Below are 20,585 nucleotides of genomic sequence, written 5' to 3' on the forward strand. Positions count from 1 at the left end.
CTTCCCCTTGGTTCTGGTAAGGGGGTGGAAACTCCAAAACGGCAGCCTGCTGTGGCACCCTTCCCCTCACCACCACTACCTAATTGTCTGGATTTTCCCTCCAGGCCTAATCTGCCAAGGAGGGGTATAATCTGGATCCAAACTGTTCTACAGGGGGAGCTGTGGGTTCTGTCTTAGACCTTTCTTACTTACTTTTTCCTTCTGCATAACTTACTTTTTCCTTCTCTGACCCTCCTCTCTCTTTCGAGACTCAGAGGGCCACACCTTGGCTGTATCTAGCCCTCTTTTCTGTTTCTTTAGATCATTACCACAATTTACATGCATTTGTTTAATCATGGACTGTAGTTTAATTACTCTCTTTTCTGTTTAATTTAGATCAGTACCACAATTTACATGCATTTGTTTAATCATGGATTCCAGTTTAATTACATCAAGTCGCCCAGTAAAGCCATTTTTTTTTTTACAATTAGGTCCATAATACACATTTAGTTTGTCTCCAATTTCCATGTATTTCTCGTCCCCAGTAAATTCTGGGACTTCTTGTGAGGATTTGCTTCCCATGGCTGGTACTGTTAAAAATCCCTTAGCCACCTTTTTTATATAACAAGTTATTCAAAACAGTTTCACACAACAATTGGAATCACCCCTTCCTGTATAGGTAGTCTTGACTAGTCCCCCAGAATGATCTCATACTCTACGGAGGAATTTATCCCCACAATGTAATCTTGATCATTCCTGACAGTCTCATACAAAAGGAATGGGTTCTCCCTCCTCTAGCCACCTCTTCTATATAACAAGTTACTCAAAACAGTTTCACACCACACTTGGAATCACCCCTTCCTGTATAGGTAGTCTTGACTAGTCCCCAGAATTATCTCATACTCTACGGAGGAATTTATCCCCAAAATGTAATCTTGATAATTCCTGACAGTCTCATACAACAGGAATGGGTTCTCCCTCTTCTCTATACAAGCACCTGGAATCACCCCTTCCTGTATAGGTAGTCTTGACTTCATAAATCTTGTAATAATTCACTCAATAATTATTCTCCTTTGGCTTATTATTAGGTGCGACTTTTGAGCAAATGTTATGATCAACTTTTGTAATTAACCATTTAAATTATTCAACCCGTAACCCAGAGTGTTTTAAGACCCCAGTTTCATGAAACAGATGGGACAACCATTCTTTCTCACGCGACCTACAGTGGGGAAAAAAAGTATTAAGTCAGCCACCAATTGTGCAAGTTCTCCCACTTAAAAAGATGAGAGAGGCCTGTAATTTTCATCATAGGTACACGTCAACTATGACAGACAAAATGAGAAAAAATGTTCCAGAAAATCACATTGTAGGATTTTTTATGAATTTATTTGCAAATTATGGTGGAAAATAAGTATTTGGTCAATAACCAAAAGTTTCTCAATACTTTGTTATATACCCTTTGTTGGCAATGACACAGGTCAAACGTTTTCTGTAAGTCTTCACAAGGTTTTCACACACTGTTGCTGGTATTTTGGCCCATTCCTCCATGTAGATCTCCTCTAGAGCAGTGATGTTTTGGGGCTGTCGCTGGGCAACACGGACTTTCAACTCCCTCCAAATATTTTCTATGGGGTTGAGATCTGGAGACTGGCTAGGCCACTCCAGGACCTTGAAATGCTTCTTACGAAGCCACTCCTTCGTTGCCCGGGCGGTGTGTTTGGGATCATTGTCATGCTGAAAGACCCAGCCACGTTTCATCTTCAATGCCCTTGCTGATGGAAGGAGGTTTTCACTCAAAATCTCACGATACATGGCCCCATTCATTCTTTCCTTTACACGGATCAGTCGTCCTGGTCCCTTTGCAGAAAAACAGCCCCAAAGCATGATGTTTCCACCCCCATGCTTCACAGTAGGTATTGTGTTCTTTGGATGCAACTCAGCATTCTTTGTCCTCCAAACACAACGAGTTGAGTTTTTACCAACAAGTTCTATTTTGGTTTCATCTGACCATATGACATTCTCCCAATCCTCTTCTGGATCATCCAAATGTACTCTAGCAAACTTCAGATGGGCCTGGACATGTACTGGCTTAAGCAGGGGGACACGTCTGGCACTGCAGGATTTGAGTCCCTGGCGGCGTAGTGTGTTACTGATGGTAGGCTTTGTTACTTTGGTCCCAGCTCTCTGCAGGTCATTCACTAGGTCCCCCCGTGTGGTTCTGGGATTTTTGCTCACCGTTCTTGTGATCATTTTGACCCACGGGGTGAGATCTTGCGTGGAGCCCCAGATCGAGGGAGATTATCAGTGGTCTTGTATGTCTTCCATTTCCTAATAATTGCTCCCACAGTTGATTTCTTCAAACCAAGCTGCTTACCTATTGCAGATTCAGTCTTCCCAGCCTGGTGCAGGTCTACAATTTTGTTTCTGATGTCCTTTGACAGCTCTTTGGTCTTGGCCATAGTGGAGTTTGGAGTCTGACTGTTTGAGGTTGTGGACAGGTGTCTTTTATACTGATAACAAGTTCAAACAGGTGCCATTAATACAGGTAAGGAGGACAGAGGAGCCTCTTAAAGAAGGTCTGTGAGAGCCAGAAATCTTGCTTGTTTGTAGGTGACCAAATACTTATTTTCCACCATAATTTGCAAATAAATTCATTAAAAATCCTACAATGTGATTTTCTGGAAAAATTTTTCCTCAGTTTGTCTGTCATAGTTGACGTGTACCTATGATGAAAATTACAGGCCTCTCTCATCTTTTTAAGTGGGAGAACTTGCACAATTGGTGGCTGACTAAATACTTTTTTCCCCCACTGTATTTTAATTTCTATATCAGACCCCCTTTGTAAAGCCTCGTTATTGTTATTATATTGTTGCTCTTACATTTTTTAAAACTTTAGTTTAGTTTGTAAATATTTTCATAACACTTGTTTTTCTCAAAACTGTAATGTTTGTTAAGGTCACATGGTCACCCGAGTGGCGCAGTGGTCTAAGGCACTGCATCGCAGTGCTAGCTGTGCCACTAGAGATCCTGGTTCGAATCCAGGCTCTGTCGTAGCCGGCCGTGACCGGGAGACCAATGGGGCGGCGCACAATTGGCCCAGCGTCGTCTAGGGTAGGGGAGGGAATGGCCGGCAGGGATGTAGCTCAGTTGGTAGAGCATGGCGTTTGCAACGCCAGGGTTGTGGGTTCGATTCCCACGGGGGTATAAACAATTATAATAATGTAAGTCGCTCTGGATAAGAGCGTCTGCTAAATGATGTAAATGTAAATGTAAGGGCTTGTAAGTAAGCATTTCACGGTAAGGTCTACTACACCTGTTGTATTCGCAAATGTGACAAATACAATTTGATTTGGTTTGAAGTCACTAAAGTAATACTGCAAAACATTTGGCAAAGCAATTAACTTGTTGTCCTGAATACAAAGTGTTATGTTTGGGCCAAATCCAATACAACACATTACTGAGTATCATTCTCCATATTTTCAAGCATAGTGGTGGCTGCATCATGTTGTGGGTATCCTTGTAATCGTTTACATGTTATGAAATGTATTGTCTAGTGTTAACTGCAGTACAAAGACATGTTCAAATCATGTCTACATTTCTTTGACATTAAAAGACACAGTTTATCTTGTTGGTGGCCCGCTCTTTGATGGTAGGCATGTCTTACAGAGTGTGGCTTTAACCTTTGGTGTGAGAAACAGACGAGAAAAATAGCGTGTGTCTGAAATAGCACCCTATTCGAAATATATTGCACTACTTTTGCACAATAATGTGCCATTTCAGACGCAACCATAGTCTTGAAATAGATCAATCAGCTTCCTAACCCTATTCTCCTCTCTCTCATCACACACAACTTCTTCTTTCCCATGGAAATGATCTAAACATCCATGTTACATTGGCTGGTTCTGTATCTTGATGTTTGCTCTTGTTTTATGTACTAATTATGGATCTACTGTACTAGTTTCTGCTTTATTCATCAATATTTATGTGTGAATCAGTTTTCAATCAATGTTTTGTTTGTTGTGAGAAGTGTTCCTTTTTGGTTTGTCTAGGTGGTTTAATCACACACCCTTCTGCAGTACAGACCGAGAGATTCTGTTGATTAGCAGTCTCTCAGTCTCAGTGTTGAGATTAGGAATGTGTGTGTATGCCTACGTGTGTGTGGGTGTTTGTTTACGTGCCTTTGTATTTATGTAACATGCCCACTCCTCTTCTCTCTCTCTTTCTCTTTCGCTCTCTCGCTCCCTCTCCCTCCCTTTCCCTCTCTCGCCCTCTCTCTCCCCTCCTTTTCTTGCTGAACCCCCCCCTCTCTCCCTCTTTATCCCTTCCCTCTCCCATCAGTAATGGGGAGGGCAGGAAGAGGACCCTATCTGGATGCAGCAGTGACAGTGTGTGTGCACCCCTGAACCCCCGCAAAGTGTCCTGGAGACAGAAGATCTTCCTGCGGGTCGCCTCGCCCATGAACAAGCCCACATCCATGCAGCACCCAGGTGCGTGTGTGTTTGTGTGTAACAGGCCTGCTACACTGGACAAGTAACTTTTGCAGTGTGAGACGCTGCTATATTATTTCAATGAAACCTAGCCAGAAGCAGTACGGCTCCGCGAGAGGCTCGCGCTGCTCAGTGTAAAATGTAGTTAAATTCTATTTTCAAGAATTTGATGCATGTCTCACGCCCGAGAACACTTGATAAAATAGCTCACGCTGGCAAAAGTATAGCAGCTAAAAAACAATTGGTTTCTCGAAGCCCCAGTGTAGCTCCCCATCTCAAGCACAGATGGTTTGTAATTCCAAATCATCCATAAGACAATTGTACAATTCAATTAAACTCAATTCAGTACATTTTTATTTTTCCCATTGGGCAATTAAGAACGGCATAATCAGATTACAAAACCCAATACAATGCATTCCCGCTTACAGTACTTTTAGTACAGAATTACAATAAGCATGCAATAAAGTCAGCAAAGTTGGAATGTATAATGAATTTGTGATGAAACATTGTGATGATTAGCATACAGTACCAGTCAAAAGTTTGGACACACCTACTCATTCAAGGGTTTTTCTTAATTTTTTACTATTTTCTACATTGTAGAATAATAGTGAAGACATCAAAACTATGAAATAACACATATGGAATCATGTAGTAACCAAAAAAGTGTTAAACAAATCAAAATATATTTTAGATTCTTCAAAGTAGCCACCCTTTGCCTTGATGACAGCTTTGCACACTCTTGGCATTCTCTCAACCAGCTTCATGAGGAATGCTTTTCCAACAGTCTTGAAGGAGTTCCCACATATGCTGAGCACTTGTTGGCTGCTTTTCCTTCACTCTGCGGTCCAACTCATCCCAAACCATCTCAATTGGTTTGAGGTCGGGTGATTGTGGAGGCCAGGTCATCTGATGCAGCAATCCATCACTCTCCTTGGTCAAATAGCCCTTACACAGCCTGGAGGTGTGTTTTGGGTCATTGTCCTGTTGAAAAGCAAATGATAGTCCCACTAAGTGCAAACCAGATGGAATGGCGTATCGCTGCAGAATGCTGTGGTAGCCATGCTGGTTAAGTGTGCCTTGAATTCTAAATAAATCACAGACAAGCATGGCGCTTGTAACGCCAGGGTAGTGGGTTCGATCCCCGGGACCACCCATACGTGAAAAGCGTCTGGCATATTATTATTATTATTATTATTATGATTATTATTATTACAGTGTCAGCAACGAAGCACCCCCACACCATCACACCTCCTCCTCCATGCTTCACGGTGGGAACCACACATGCAGAGATCATCCGTTCACCTACTCTGCGTCTCACAAAGACATGGCGGTTGGAACCAAAAATCTCCTTTGCTCGTGTTTCTTGGCGCAAGCAAGTCTCTTCTTCTTATTGGTGTCCTTTAGTAGTGTTTTTTTTTTTTTTTTTACAGCAATTTGACCTGATTCACGCAGTCTCCTCTGAACAGTTGATGTTGGGATGTGTCTGTTACTTGAACTCTGTGAAGCATTTATTTGGGCTGCAATCTGAGGTGCTGTTAACTCTAATAACTTATCCTCTGCAGTAGAGGTAACTCTGGGTCTTCCTTTCCTGTGGTGGTCCTCATGAGAGCCAGTTTCATCATAGCGCTTGATGGTTTTTGCGACTGCACTTGAAGAAACTTTCAAAGTTCTTGACATTTTCCGGATTGACTGACCTTCGTGTCTTAAAGTAATGATGGACTGTCGTTTCTCTTTGCATATTTGAGAAGTTCTTGCCATGATATGGACTTGGTCTTTTACCAAATAGGGCTATCTTCTGTATACCACCCCTACCTTGTCACAACACAACTGATTGGCTCAAACACATTAAGAAGGAAAGAAATTCCACAAATTACCTTTTAAGAAGGGACACCTGTTCATTGAAATGCATTCCAGGTGACTACCTCATGAAGCTGGTTGAGAGAATGCCAAGAGTGTGCAAAGCTGTCATCAAGGGTGACTACTTTGAATAATCTCATATATAGAACACTTTTCTGGTTAATACATGATTCCATGTGAAATGTCAGAATAATAGTAGTAGCTTTTCTTTTTTTCATCACATTCCCAGTGGGTCAGAAGTTTACATACACTCAATTAGTATTTGGTAGCATTGCCTTTAAATTGTTTAACTTGGGTCAAACGTTTTGGGTAGCCTTCCACAAGCTTCCCACAATAAGTTGGGTGAAATTTGGCCCATTCCTCCTGACAGAGCTGGTATAACTGAGTCAGGTTTGTAGGCCTCCTTGCTCGCACACACTTTTTCAGTTCTGCCAACAAATGTTCTATAGGGCTTTGTGATGGCCACTTCAATACCTTGACTTTGTTGTCCTTAAGCCATTTTGCCACAACTTTGGAAGTATGCTTGGGGTCATTGTCCATTTGGAAGACCCATTTGCGACCATGCATTAACTTCCTGACTGATGTCTTGAGATGTTGCTTCAATATATCCACATAATTTTCCTTCCTCATGATGCCATCTATTTTGTGAAGTGCACCAGTCCCTCCTGCAGCAAAGCACCCACACAGCATGATGCTGCCACCCCCGTGCTTCACAGTTGGGATGGTGTTCTTCGGCTTGCAAGCGGCCCCCCTTTTCCTCCAAACATAACGATGGTCATTATGACCAAATAACTTCTTAAAATTAAGCACATTAATCTGCTTTACAAGGGGTGTAGAGCCTACCTGGCATACATAAGCAGCGCGTGAGTTTCAAGTTTGGGGAAGATAATTTTCACCATAAAAATGCATCTTTATAATAAAAGCATTGCATGCATAATTGCATTTGCGGTCACTTTTGATAATGGTGTTTTCCTGCTAATGGAACATATGTGCTTATTGCCTACTACCATGTGCGTATTGCTGCGCTAATAATATGAAGAAATAGCCTAATAGTTTATCAACATTGTAAGCTAAACGTTCTGATCTGTTGTGTCAGCCAAATTGCGTAAAAAAGGTTTTTTGATGCTTGTGGTCGTATTAATTTGGGATCTATCGCGTCACACAAATGTCCCAGGCTATGTTTGGAATATAAATTTTTCGCACAGAATAGAATAGGTCGACCTTTGTACTATGGGGGATAGTAGATTGACATTGGCTAGTGCTTTTGCTGTTCGTTAGGCCTACTCATCTTGTTGGCTGGCGAAAAGTAAACGTGGACAGTTCTTCCAATATCTTCAATATGCACATCGGAATTGTATAAGGACGCGCGCAGTTGCGTCCCCGATGTGTCTGTCTTCACTTGTAGCCTGTGAGAAAGACCCTAACGTGATGGAGAGCCATGTGAGTGAAAGGTGATTCGGAGCGCGCATCACTCAGGGAGAAGGACACAACGGCCACTGGCCGCAAAAGACATGGATTGTTTTAGGGTGCATTACGGCCACACAAAGGGGATGCCACCGTGAAATTCTAGGCATTATCAAGTGCTTGTCAAATTGTGAATGAGTTACTGATGTAGTGTGTATAGCCTGCGCAAAAAACATAGCAGAGCTCATGCCTTTTCAAGCAACTTTTTTCAAATCAACATTAGTCGCATCATGCAGCCTTACAATGTATTAGAAAGCTAAACATATAGCCCAACTAAAGTGTAGAACAACTAAAGTTACATTAATACATCTAAATTAAGCATATAGGAATACCTATTTCTTTGTTAACCGCTCAACACAGAATAGTGCGCACTCCCTCAAATCGTTTGGAGAAAATATCCTTTCTATTTTATTCATCTTTGTTCAATTGTATTCTTCATACTATAAAATAATGCCACGGAATTGTAAGCAAATATTTTCTGCTAAATGAACTAGTGTAGCCCACAGCCATTTGGCATAGCCAGATCAGGACCTAACATAAGGACAACTCAGAGTATGCTATTCTGTTCTTCTGAAATAGACTACATTTTCTTCATATCATGCTTATTTAGACCTGTCTAAAATAACACATGGATTTATTGTGAAGGTGTAGGCTATATTACATGGATTTATTCAACTTTTTAAAATGTAGATGTTCCAAAGGTCTGCATCAGTGGCTTGTAGGCTATGTGTGGAAGCCAGGAGATACTAAATGTGTTTGTTAATTAACGGTCAATTACCGTGAGACCGACAGTTATTTGCTGACCGCCACAGCCCTACTTACAACCCCCTAAAAATGACTGCAGTCTCATTTGTGGTATTTGGATGTGTTTTCTCTCAGACCACTGTGATGTGCTGGACCTGCTGCCCCTCTCCCCCCACTCCTTCGACCCAAGTCTGGACCCCCTGGCCAGCCTGCTGCCTGCCTCGGGAGACCCCTTCCCTGGGGAGAGGCCCAAGAGGACGGCGGTGCACTACCGGACCCTATGGAAGACTGCGATCCACCAGCAGATACTGCTGCTGCGCATGGAGAAGGAGAACCAGAGACTGGAGGGTGAGTGAGAATTGAATTGAACTTTATTCAGCCATATGAATAGAACTTTATTCATCTATTATGTGGAGACAATGGAAACACACGCACACACACATTTATTCCCATTCAAAATCCTATTTTCCCTAACCCTTAACCCTAACCCCAAACCCTAAATCTAATCCTTAAGCCTAAAATAGCATTTTAACAATTTCAGGACATGAAAAAAGTTGGCATTGGCATTAGCCAGAGTTAGATATGAGAGAACATCGTTAGCGTAAGCCAGAGTATGATATCTGAGAGGATATTAGCTAGAGTTACATTAGATATCTGAAAGGATATATTTATCATTAGCCAGAGTTAGGTATCTGATGGGATATACCGTCCCTTCAGAAAGTATTCACACCCCTTTACTTTTTCAAAATGTTATTGTGTTACAGTTTACACACAATACCCCATAATGTCAAAGTGGAATTATGTTTTTAGAAATGTGTACAAATTAATAATAAATGAAAAGCTGAAATGTCTTGAATCAATAAGTATTCAACCCCTTTGTTGTGGCAAGCCTAAATAAGTTCAGGGATAAAAATGTGCTTAACAAGTCACATAATAAGTTGCATGGACTCACTCTCTGTGCAATAATAGTGTTTAACATGATTTTTTAATGACTACCTCATCTCTGTACCCCACACATACAATTATCTGTAAGGACCCTCAGGCGTCCTTCCTAACTCAGTTGCTGGAGGGGAAGGAAACCGCACAGGGATTTCAGCATGAGGCTAAAGGTGACTTTAAAACAGTTACCGAGTTTAATGGCTGTGATAGTAGAAAACTGAGGATGGATCAACAACACTCCACTATACTAACCTACATGAGTGAAAAGAAGGAAGTCTGTACAGAAAAACAATATTCCAAAACATGCATCCTGTTTGCAATAAGGCAGGCACTAAAGTAAAACTGCAAAAAATGTGGCAAAGAATACAAAGTGTTATGTTTGGGGTAAATCCAACACAGCACATCACTGAGTACCACTCTTCATATTTTCAAGCATGGTGGTGGCTGCATCATGTGATGGTTACACTTGTCATCGGCACGGACTAGGGAGTTTTTTTAGGATAAAATAAACTGTATAGAGCTAAGCACAGGCAAAATCCTAGAGGAAAACCTGGTTGTCTGCTTTCCAACAGACACTGGGAGACAAATTCACCTTTCAGCAGGACAATAACCTAAAACACGAGGTCAAATATACACTGGAGTTGCTTACCAATATGACAGTGAATGTTCCTGAGTGGTGTAGTTACTTAGTTTTGATTTGTCATTATGGGGTATTGTACGGAAGAGTATTGGGCCAAGTGAAGAGAAAAAATTAATAAACAGCAACTGGTGACAGTACTTGGATTATTATTTTTTGCATGATAGTACTTTTAAAAAAGTGGCAATATTTCGAGAATAAAGTTGAAATTTAATTTAGTGAATCAAGTGTCAATATTTTGAGAATAACTTGCCAATATTTCGAGAATAGATTTGCAATATTTAGAGAATAATAAAGTAGCAGTTATATTTCAAGATTAACGTAGGGGATTTGGTTAAGTGCATGTCTCCCTGTTGCTGTGCGCGCCACCATTTGAAATGCCTGAGTTAAATTACCTGGTGGAACTATACTTTATAATTGGCTTTAGTAAGAAGGGCGTCCTTGCTCTTTTAGCACATGACAACCATATTATCGTAAGTATTAGGACCTGGAAAAGGTTGTGCCACGGTTTCTTTTCAGAAGGAGGAACTGTGGTTACATACAGTACATAGGTAGAGATGGGCAGGTTTGGGGCGGGTTAGGTGTGTATGTAAAAAGTAAGGGAAAAACAAACAAATGGCCATCAATCTAATACACTCGTTCAAACAGGCGTCACTGCGCACTCACGCTTATCTATCTAACGATCTAATAACTCACACGCAAACACACACACACCAAGTTTCCCCCTGGCAATTTCAGACTAGGCATACACTTGGCCATGGTGCGTTATGAGCACAAACAAAAAACGTTCTTGTCACTGAATATGAAGAGAACTGGGGTGGAGTCCCTGTCAGTCTGCCCTCCGTATTCGCTACAACGTTCTTCTGCGTAGCCTAGGCGAACACCTTGCAAAAAAATCTATGCATAATGGAAACTATTAACGACCTTATCCATGGTGCTTTACTCACAGTATTATTTCCCCCTCATGGCAACTATCCTTTTAACGACTATAGGCTAGTAGGCTACGTGAGCACATCCAATAAAACAAATTATCTTGGGATCCTGGAGACCAGGGCCTACAGTGGGGAAAAAAAGTATTTAGTCAGCCACCAATTGTGCATGTTCTGAGATGAGAGAGGCCTGTAATTTTCATCATAGGTATACGTCAACAAAAAAAAAATCCAGAAAATCACATTGTAGGATTTTTAATGAATTTATTTGCAAATTATAGTGGAAAATAAGTATTTGGTCAATAACAAAAGTTTCTCAATACTTTGTTATATACCCTTTGTTGGCAATGACACAGGTCAAACGTTTTCTGTAAGTCTTCACAAGGTTTTCACACACTGTTGCTGGTATTTTGGCCCATTCCTCCATGCAGATCTCCTCTAGAGCAGTGATGTTTTGGGGCTGTCGCTGGGCAACACGGACTTTCAACTCCCTCCAAAGATTTTCTATGGGGTTGAGATCTGGAGACTGGCTAGGCCACTCCAGGACCTGAAATGCTTCTTACGAAGCCACTCCTTCGTTGCCCGGGCGGTGTGTTTGGGATCATTGTCATGCTGAAAGACCCAGCCACGTTTCATCTTCAATGCCCTTGCTGATGGAAGGAGGTTTTCACTCATAATCTCACGATACATGGCCCCATTAATTCTTTCCTTTACACGGATCAGTCGTCCTGGTCCCTTTGCAGAAAAACAGCCCCAAAGCATGATGTTTCCACCCCCATGCTTCACAGTAGGTATGGTGTTCTTTGGATGCAGCATTCTTTGTCCTCCAAACACGACGAGTTGAGTTTCTACCAAAAAGTTCTATTTTGGTTTCATCTGACCATATCACATTCTCCCAATCCTCTTCTGGATCATCCAAATGCACTCTAGCAAACTTCAGACGGGCCTGGACATGTACTGGCTTAAGCAGGGGGACACGTCTGGCACTGCAGGATTTGAGTCCCTGGCGGCGTAGTGTGTTACTGATGGTAGGCTTTGTTACTTTGGTCCCAGCTCTCTGCAGGTTATTCACTAGGTCCCCCCGTGTGGTTCTGGGATTTTTGCTCACCGTTCTTGGGATCAGTTTGACCACACGGGGTGAGATCTTGCGTGGAGCCCCAGATCGAGGGAGATTATCACAGGCCTCTCTCATCTTTTTAAGTGGGAGAACTTGCACAATTGGTGGCTGACTAAATACTTTTTTTCCCCACTGTATTTTAATTTCTATATCAGACCCCCTTTGTAAAGCCTCGTTATTGTTATTATATTGTTGCTCTTACATTTTTTTAAACTTATGTAAATATTTTCATAACACTTGTTTTTCTCAAAACTGTAATGTTGGTTAAGGGCTTGTAAGTAAGCATTTCACGGTAAGGTCTACTACACCTGTTGTATTCGCAAATGTGACAAATACAATTTGATTTGGTTTGAAGTCACTAAAGTAATACTGTGATCATTTTGACCCCACGGGGTGAGATCTTGCGTGGAGCCCCAGATCGAGGGAGATTATCAGTGGTCTTGTATGTCTTCCATTTCCTAATAATTGCTCCCACAGTTGATTTCTTCAAACCAAGCTGCTTACCTATTGCAGATTCAGTCTTCCCAGCCTGGTGCAGGTCTACAATTTTGTTTCTGGTGTCCTTTGACAGCTCTTTGGTCTTGGCCATAGTGGAGTTTGGAGTGTGACTGTTTGAGGTTGTGGACAGGTGTCTTTTATACTGATAACAAGTTCAAACAGGTGCCATTAATACAGGTAACGAGTGGAGGACAGAGGAGCCTCTTAAAGAAGAAGTTACAGGTCTGTGAGAGCCAGAAATCTTGCTTGTTTGTAGGTGACCAAATACTTATTTTTCACCATAATTTGCAAATAAATTCATAAAAAATCCTACAATGTGATTTTCTGGATTTTTTTTCCTCAATTTGTCTGTCATATTTGACGTGTACCTATGATGAAAATTACAGGCCTCTCTCATCTTTTTAAGTGGGAGAACTTGCACAATTGGTGGCTGACTAAATACTTTTTTTCCCCACTGTATGTGTGTGTGTGTGTCCCATGTCAGGCTGCTCTCCAAATTTGCTACAACGCCACTATTTTCAGCCCACTATAAACCTATAGCTGCCCACTATATTGAGTACCTTAACCTGTAGGCTAATCGTACTTTACAGTGGGCAAGTGAAAGTAAATGATAGCCCTATCCAATGGCTGGGCAAGCAAGTTATCAATGAAGCAGGGGTTTTACGCAAGTGTATGTGGGAGGAGGCAACTCAAGGACCACTCCTGCATGCGCAAACCAGCTGATCTGAGGAGCTGTTTGAATATATTCATGGGTGGATTCTCCCTTTCTTGAAATAATCATTGGGCTAAATATAGGCCTATTATTTATTATAATGAAATAATCACTGATCTGATATGACTTGGTTGGTAGCCTAGCGTAATATCCCATTTCACTCTCCATCTATCGGTGATGTTTTCAAGGATGGGAGGAATGAATGATGCATAGGTTATACCAAAACAGGGGCATCCACTCCCTTATAGGCTATTTGTCTCAGCTATACGGCTAACCTAGGCTACCACTTGTTCACCTTATAGAACCTTATAGAACCCTGTCGTTCTCCGCTAACATCAAGGCGGTGACCCGATCCTGCAGGTTCATGCTCTACAACATTCGGAGAGTACGACCCTGCCTTACACAGGAAGCGGCACAGGTCCTAATCCAGGCACTTGTCATCTCCCGTCTGGATTACTGCAACTCGCTGTTGGCTGGGCTCCCTGCCTGTGCCATTAAACCCCTACAACTCATCCAGAATGCCGCAGCCCGTCTGGTGTTCAACCTTCCCAAGTTCTCTCACGTCACCCCGCTCCTCCGCACACTCTACTGGCTTCCAGTTGAAGCTCGCATCTGTTACAAGTCCATGGTGCTTGCCTATGGAGCTGTGAGGGGAACGGCACCTCCATACCTTCAGGCTCTGATCAGTCCCTACACCCAAACGAGGGCATTGCGTTCATCCACCTCTGGCCTGCTGGCTCCCCTTCCTCTGCGGAAGCATAGTTCCCGCTCAGCCCAGTCAAAACTGTTCGCTGCTCTGGCACCCCAATGGTGGAACAAGCTCCCTCACGACGCCAGGACAGCGGAGTCACTCACCACCTTCCGGAGACATTTGAAACCCCACCTCTTTAAGGAATACCTGGGATAGGATAAAGTAATCCTTCTACCCCACCCCTAAAAAAAATAAAAATAATAAAAATAAAACATTTTGTAAAGTGGTTATCCCACTGGCTATAGGGTGAATGCACCAATTTGTAAGTCGCTCTGGATAAGAGCGTCTGCTAAATGACGTAAATGTAAATGTAAATGTAATAGAGGCTAATGGCTAGACCTGTTGGCTGTTAGGTTATAATAATGGAACGTAAAATTACTGTCTCAGACGGGGCTTTAGCCAAACCCCTGCCCCGTGGCTATGCAAGGTCCATGACAGGGTGTGGGGGCAGCCCTTGAGCCTTCTCCACGCAATCCGTGACCTACAGTATCAGTCAAAAGTTTGGATACACCTACTCATTCAAGGGTTTTTCTTTATTTTTACTATTTTCTACATTGTAGAATAATAGTGAAGACATCAAAACTATGAAATAACACTTATGGAATCAAGTAGTAATTCTAAATAAATCACCGACATTGTCACCAGCAAAAGCACCAGCAAAGCACCATCACACTTCCTCCTCCATGCTTCACGGTGGGAACTACACATGCGGAGATCATCCGTTCACCTACTCTGCGTCTCACAAAGACACGGCGGTTGGAATCAAAAATCTCAAATTTGGACTCATCAGACCAAAGGACAGATTTCCATTGGTCTAATGTCCATTGCTTGTGTTTCTTGGCCCAAGCAAGTCTCTTCTTATTATTGGTATCCTTTAGTATTGGTTTCTTTGCAGCAATTCGACCATGAAGGCCTGATTCACGCAGTCTCCTCAGAACAGTTGATGTTGAGATGTGTCTGTTACTTAAACTCTGTGAAGCATTTATTTGGGCTGCAATTTCTGAGGCAGAGGTAACTCTTCCTTTCATGTGGCGGTCCTCATGAGAGCCAGTTTCCTCATAGCGCTTGATGTTTTTTGCGACTGCACTTGAAGAAACGTTCAAATTTCTTGAAATGTTCCATATTGACTGACCTTTATGTCTTAAGGTAATGATGGACTGTCGTTTCTCTTTGCTTATTTGAGCTGTTCTTTCCATAATATGGACTTGGTCTTTTACCAAATAGGCCTATTTCTTCTGTATACCAACCCTACCTTGTCACAACACAACTGATTGGCTCAAATGCATTCAGAAGGAAAGAAAGTCCACAAATTAACTTTTAACAAGGCACACCTGTTAATTGAAATGCTTTCCAGGTGACTACCTCATGAAGCTGGTTAAGAGAAGACCAAAAGTGTGCAATGCTGTCATCAAGGCAAAGGGTAGCTGCTTTGAAGAATCTCAAATATAAAATACATTTTGATTTGTTTAACACTTTATGGTTATTACTTGATTCTGTATGTGTTATTTCATAGTTTTTGAAGTCTTCACTATTATTCTACAATGTAGAAATAATACAAATAAAGATAAACCCTTGAATAAGTAGGTGTTTCCAAACTTTTGACTAGTACTGTACATTCACAAGAAAATAAGCACCATGCCATTACGCACAAATGTGTAAGTTAACCTTTCCTTTCAACATATAGGCTGCTGGTCTAGCTGTTACTCTCTAAAATATACTATGCACGGTGTTGGCATACGCAGGGAATTGAGGATAATATTGAAGCGAATTATAAGGGCAACATGACAGGAACAGATTCACGCAACTCCATGTCTCTTTGCAGTCTGACAACGCACCATGGCCTTTAGAATGGTATTGCTTTGGGGATACCGTGTGTGTGTGTCTGTTACGCCTGTTTGAACAAGTGTATTAGACCTCCACACACACACCTGCATACACACACAACCCACTTGTCTACTTATGTATGGAAGCACACGAACCTGGATGAAATACCTCATCCGAGTCAGTGTGGTTCTTCCTTCTGAAAGAATCTGTGACACAACCTCTTCCAGGTCCTAATAGGCCTACTTATAATAATATGGTTATTATGTGCTAAAAGAGAAAGGATTTCATTGTTACTAAAGCCAATTCTAAAGTATAGTTTCACCAGGTCTGTAACAGGCATTTCAATGGCAGCGCGCACAGCAACAGGGATCCAGGGAGACATGCAGTTAACCAAATCCCCTACTGTAATCTTGAAATATAACTGCGAATTCTGACTTCATTCTTGAAATAAAATATTGCCGCTTTATTCTCGAAATATTGGCACTTTATTCACAAAACTTTATTTAGACTTTATTGTTTAAATATTTCCACTTTTTTAAAGACTATTGTGCAACAAAAAAAAATCCAAGTTCCACCACCTGTCGCCTGTTTTTTTTTTCTGTTTTTTTTCACTTGGCCCTAATACTTTTCCGTAGTATTGTGTGTAGATGGGTGACATTTTTTAAAATTTTTAATCCGTTTTGAATTCAGGCTATAACACAAAATGTGTAATAAGTCGAGGGGTATGAATATTTTCTGAAGACACTGTAGTTAGCATTAGCTAAAGTTAGCTATCTAAAGATACAGTTCATTCGCAAAGTATTCAGACCCCTTGACTTTTTCCACATTTTGTTACGGTACAGCCTTATTCTAAAAAGGATTAAATAAAATATTTTCCTCATCAATCTACACACAATAACCAATAATGAAAAAGCGTAAACAGGTTTTTTGAAATGTTTGCAAATGTATTAAAAATTTAAACAGAAATATCTTATTTACATAAGTATTCAGACCCTATATAAGGTCCCACAGTTGACAGTGCATGTCAGAGCAAAAACCAAGCCATGAGGTCGAAGGATTTGTCCATAGAGCTTTGAGACAGGATTGTGTCGAGGCACAGATCTGGGGAAGGGTAAAACACATTTCTGCAGCATTGAATGTCCCCAAGAACACAGTAGCCTCCATCATTCTTAAATGGAAGAAGTTTGGAACCATCAAGACTCTTCCTAGAGCTGGCCGCCTGGCCAAACTGAATAATCGGGGGAGAAGGACCTTGGTCCAGGAGGTGCCCAAGAATCCGATGGTCACTCTGACAGAGCGCTAGAGTTCCTCTGTGGTGATGGGAGAACCTTCCAGAAGGACAACCATCTCTGCAGCACTCCACAAATCAGGCCTTTATGGTAGAGTGGCCAGACGGAAGCTACTCCTCAGTAAAAGGCACATGACAGCCAGTTTGGAGTTTGCCAAAAGGCACCTAAAGGACTCTCAGACCATGAGAAACAACATTCTCTGGTCTGATGAAACCAAGATTGAACTCTTTGACCTGAATGCCAAGCTTCACATCTGGAGCAAACCTTGGACCATCACTACGGTGAAGCATGGTGGTGGCAGCATCATGCTGTGGGGACGCTTTTCAGTGGCGGGGACTGGGAGACTAGTCAGGATCGAGGGAAAGATGAACGGAGCAAAGTACAGAGAGATCCTTGACGAAAACCTGCTCCAGAGTGCTCAGGACCTCAGACTGGGGTGAAAGTTTACCTTCCAACAGGACAACGACCCTAAGCACACAGCCAAGACAACGCAGGCGTGGCTTTGGGACAAGTCTCAATTTCCTAAAGTGGCCCAGCCAGAGCCCGGACTTGAACCCGATCAAACATCTCTGGAGAGACCTGAAAACAGCTGTGCAGCGATGCTCCCCATTCAACCTGACAGAGCTTGAGAGGATCTGCAGAGAAGAATGGGAGAAACTCCCCAAATACAGGTGTGCCAAGGTTGTAGCGTCATAACCAAGAAGACTCGAGGCTGTAATCACTGCCAAAGGTGCTTCAACAAAGTACTGAGTAAAGTGTCTGAATGCTTGTGTAAATATGATATTTCCGTTTTTTATTTTTTATATATTTGCAAAAATGTTTTTGCTTTGTCATTATGAGCTATTGTGTATAGATTAATGAGGGAAAAAAACTATTCAATCCATTTTAGAATAAGGCTGTAACGTAACAAAATGTGGAAAAAGTCACAGTTAGCATTAGCTAACTGGATATCCGAGGCGATAGCTGATGGGATATAGTTAGCATTAGCAGCTAATAGCTAGAGTTTGATACGCTATGTATAAAAACACCAGAGCTCCTGTCAAGCTGTTGTTTCTGACTGCTGTTTATTTTGGGAGGGTCACAATACTCTCACTTGCCTCTCGCTTCTGTTTGTGATTCTGGAACACAACTATTTGTAGAGCGGAATGTCTGGATGGAACACACACATTTAACTGTGAATTAACACTTTTAATAGAAGGTAAGAGACATTTAACAGCTTCGTTTGTGGCAAATTATGTAGTGTTGGCTGTTGGATTCATGGTTTCCAAGACATTCTTATTCTGGGTTGTTTTTATGTCCTGTAAGGAGCAAGGCACATTTCTGTGAAAACAGGAAATACAGTTATTATAATATCTTTGTTGACATTGCATCTTTGTATTTTTTGTTGGTTCATTTTGTTTTGACTTCTCCATATTTCAGTTCTGTAAGGGGTGCATGCATGTGATGGGGATATGTGACTGTGAAGTGTGTGTTTGTCAAGTGTTTGTGAACTCAGCCTGGGGTTGCCATGGGGACAGTAACCTACTGTGTGAATGTCGCTCTGTCTGTGTGTGAAACATGATGCCTCATCAAAGTGATCTTTGGCTTTGACCACTTTTCTTTCACCAGTAACCTTATTATAAGGTGACAAATAACACCCATAGGCCCCATCCAGAAACAAAACGGCCCCTAGGCACTTCATACCGAATACAGTGGGGGAAAAAGTATTTAGTCAGCCACCAATTGTGCAAGTTCTCCCACTTAAAAAGATGAGAGAGGCCTGTAATTTTCATCATAGGTACACGTCAACTATGACAGACAAAATGAGATTTTTTTTCTCCAGAAAATCACATTGTAGGATTTTTAATGAATTTATTTGCAAATTATGGTGGAAAATAAGTATTTGGTCAATAACAAAAGTTTCTCAATACTTTGTTATATACCCTTTGTTGGCAATGACACAGGTCAAACGTTTTCTGTAAGTCTTCACAAGGTTTTCACACACTGTTGCTGGTATTTTGGCCCATTCCTCCATGCAGATCTCCTCTAGAGCAGTGATGTTTTGGGGCTGTCGCTGGGCAACACGGACTTTCAACTCCCTCCAAAGATGTTCTATGGGGTTGAGATCTGGAGACTGGCTAGGCCACTCCAGGACCTTGAAATGCTTCTTACGAAGCCACTCCTTCGTTGCCCGGGCGGTGTGTTTGGGATCATTGTCATGCTGAAAGACCCAGCCACGTTTCATCTTCAATGCCCTTGCTGATGGAAGGAGGTTTTCACTCAAAATCTCACGCTACATGGCCCCATTCATTCTTTCCTTTACACGGATCAGTCGACCTGGTCCCTTTACAGAAAAACAGCCCCAAAGCATGATGTTTCCACCCCCATGCTTCACAGTAGGTATGGTGTTCTTTGGATTCAACTCAGCATTCTTTGTCCTCCAAACACGACGAGTTGAGTTTTTACCAAAAAGTTCTATTTTGGTTTCATCTGACCATATGACATTCTCCCAATCCTCTTCTGGATCATCCAAATGCACTCTAGCAAACGTCAGACGGGCCTGGACATGTACTGGCTTAAGCAGGGGGACACGTCTTGCACTGCAGGATTTGAGTCCCTGGCGGCGTAGTGTGTTACTGATGGTAGGCTTTGTTACTTTGGTCCCAGCTCTCTGCAGGTAATTCACTAGGTCCCCCCGTGTGGTTCTGGGATTTTTGCTCACCGTTCTTGTGATCATTTTGACCCCACGGGGTGAGATCTTGCGTGGAGCCCCAGATCGAGGGAGATTATCAGTGGTCTTGTATGTCTTCCATTTTCTAATAATTGCTCCCACAGTTGATTTCTTCAAACCAAGCTGCTTACCTATTGCAGATTCAGTCTTCCCAGCCTGGTGCAGGTCTACAATTTTGTTTCTGGTGTCCTTTGACAGCTCTTTGGTCTTGGCCATAGTGGAGTTTGGAGTGTGACTGTTTGTTTGAGGTTGTGGACAGGTGTCTTTTATACTGATAACAAGTTCAAACAGGTGCCATTAATACAGGTAACGAGTGGAGGACAGAGGAGCCTCTTAAAGAAGAAGTTACAGGTCTGTGAGAGCCAGAAATCTTGCTTGTTTGTAGGTGACCAAATACTTTTTTGCCACCATAATTTGCAAATAAATTCATTAAAAATCCTACAATGTGATTTTCTGGATTTTTTTTCCCTCAATTTGTCTGTCATAGTTGACGTGTACCTATGATGAAAATTACAGGCCTCTCTCATCTTTTTAAGTGGGAGAACTTGCACAATTGGTGGCTGACTAAATACTTTTTTCCCCACTGTACATCCAAAGTAATTACCCTCTGATGTGCTAGAGGCAGTCCCTTCAAGATTTTGTGATTCT

The 20,585-nt window shown here is 41.9% G+C and overlaps 1 protein-coding gene across 1 annotated transcript in view; it reads left to right on the top strand.

The window, feature by feature from the left end:
- The window catches only part of LOC121546305 (TBC1 domain family member 4-like), a 154,233-nt gene that overhangs the window by 101,503 nt on the left and 32,145 nt on the right, over positions 1-20,585 (top strand). The window contains exons 13-14 of the mRNA XM_045212896.1: positions 4,318-4,466; positions 8,667-8,879. Coding sequence (XP_045068831.1) covers positions 4,318-4,466; positions 8,667-8,879 — 362 coding nt within the window. The remainder of the gene's footprint in view (positions 1-4,317; positions 4,467-8,666; positions 8,880-20,585) is intronic.

Source organism: Coregonus clupeaformis, unplaced genomic scaffold (assembly GCF_020615455.1).
Source record: "Coregonus clupeaformis isolate EN_2021a unplaced genomic scaffold, ASM2061545v1 scaf0061, whole genome shotgun sequence".
Taxonomy (NCBI): domain Eukaryota; kingdom Metazoa; phylum Chordata; class Actinopteri; order Salmoniformes; family Salmonidae; genus Coregonus; species Coregonus clupeaformis.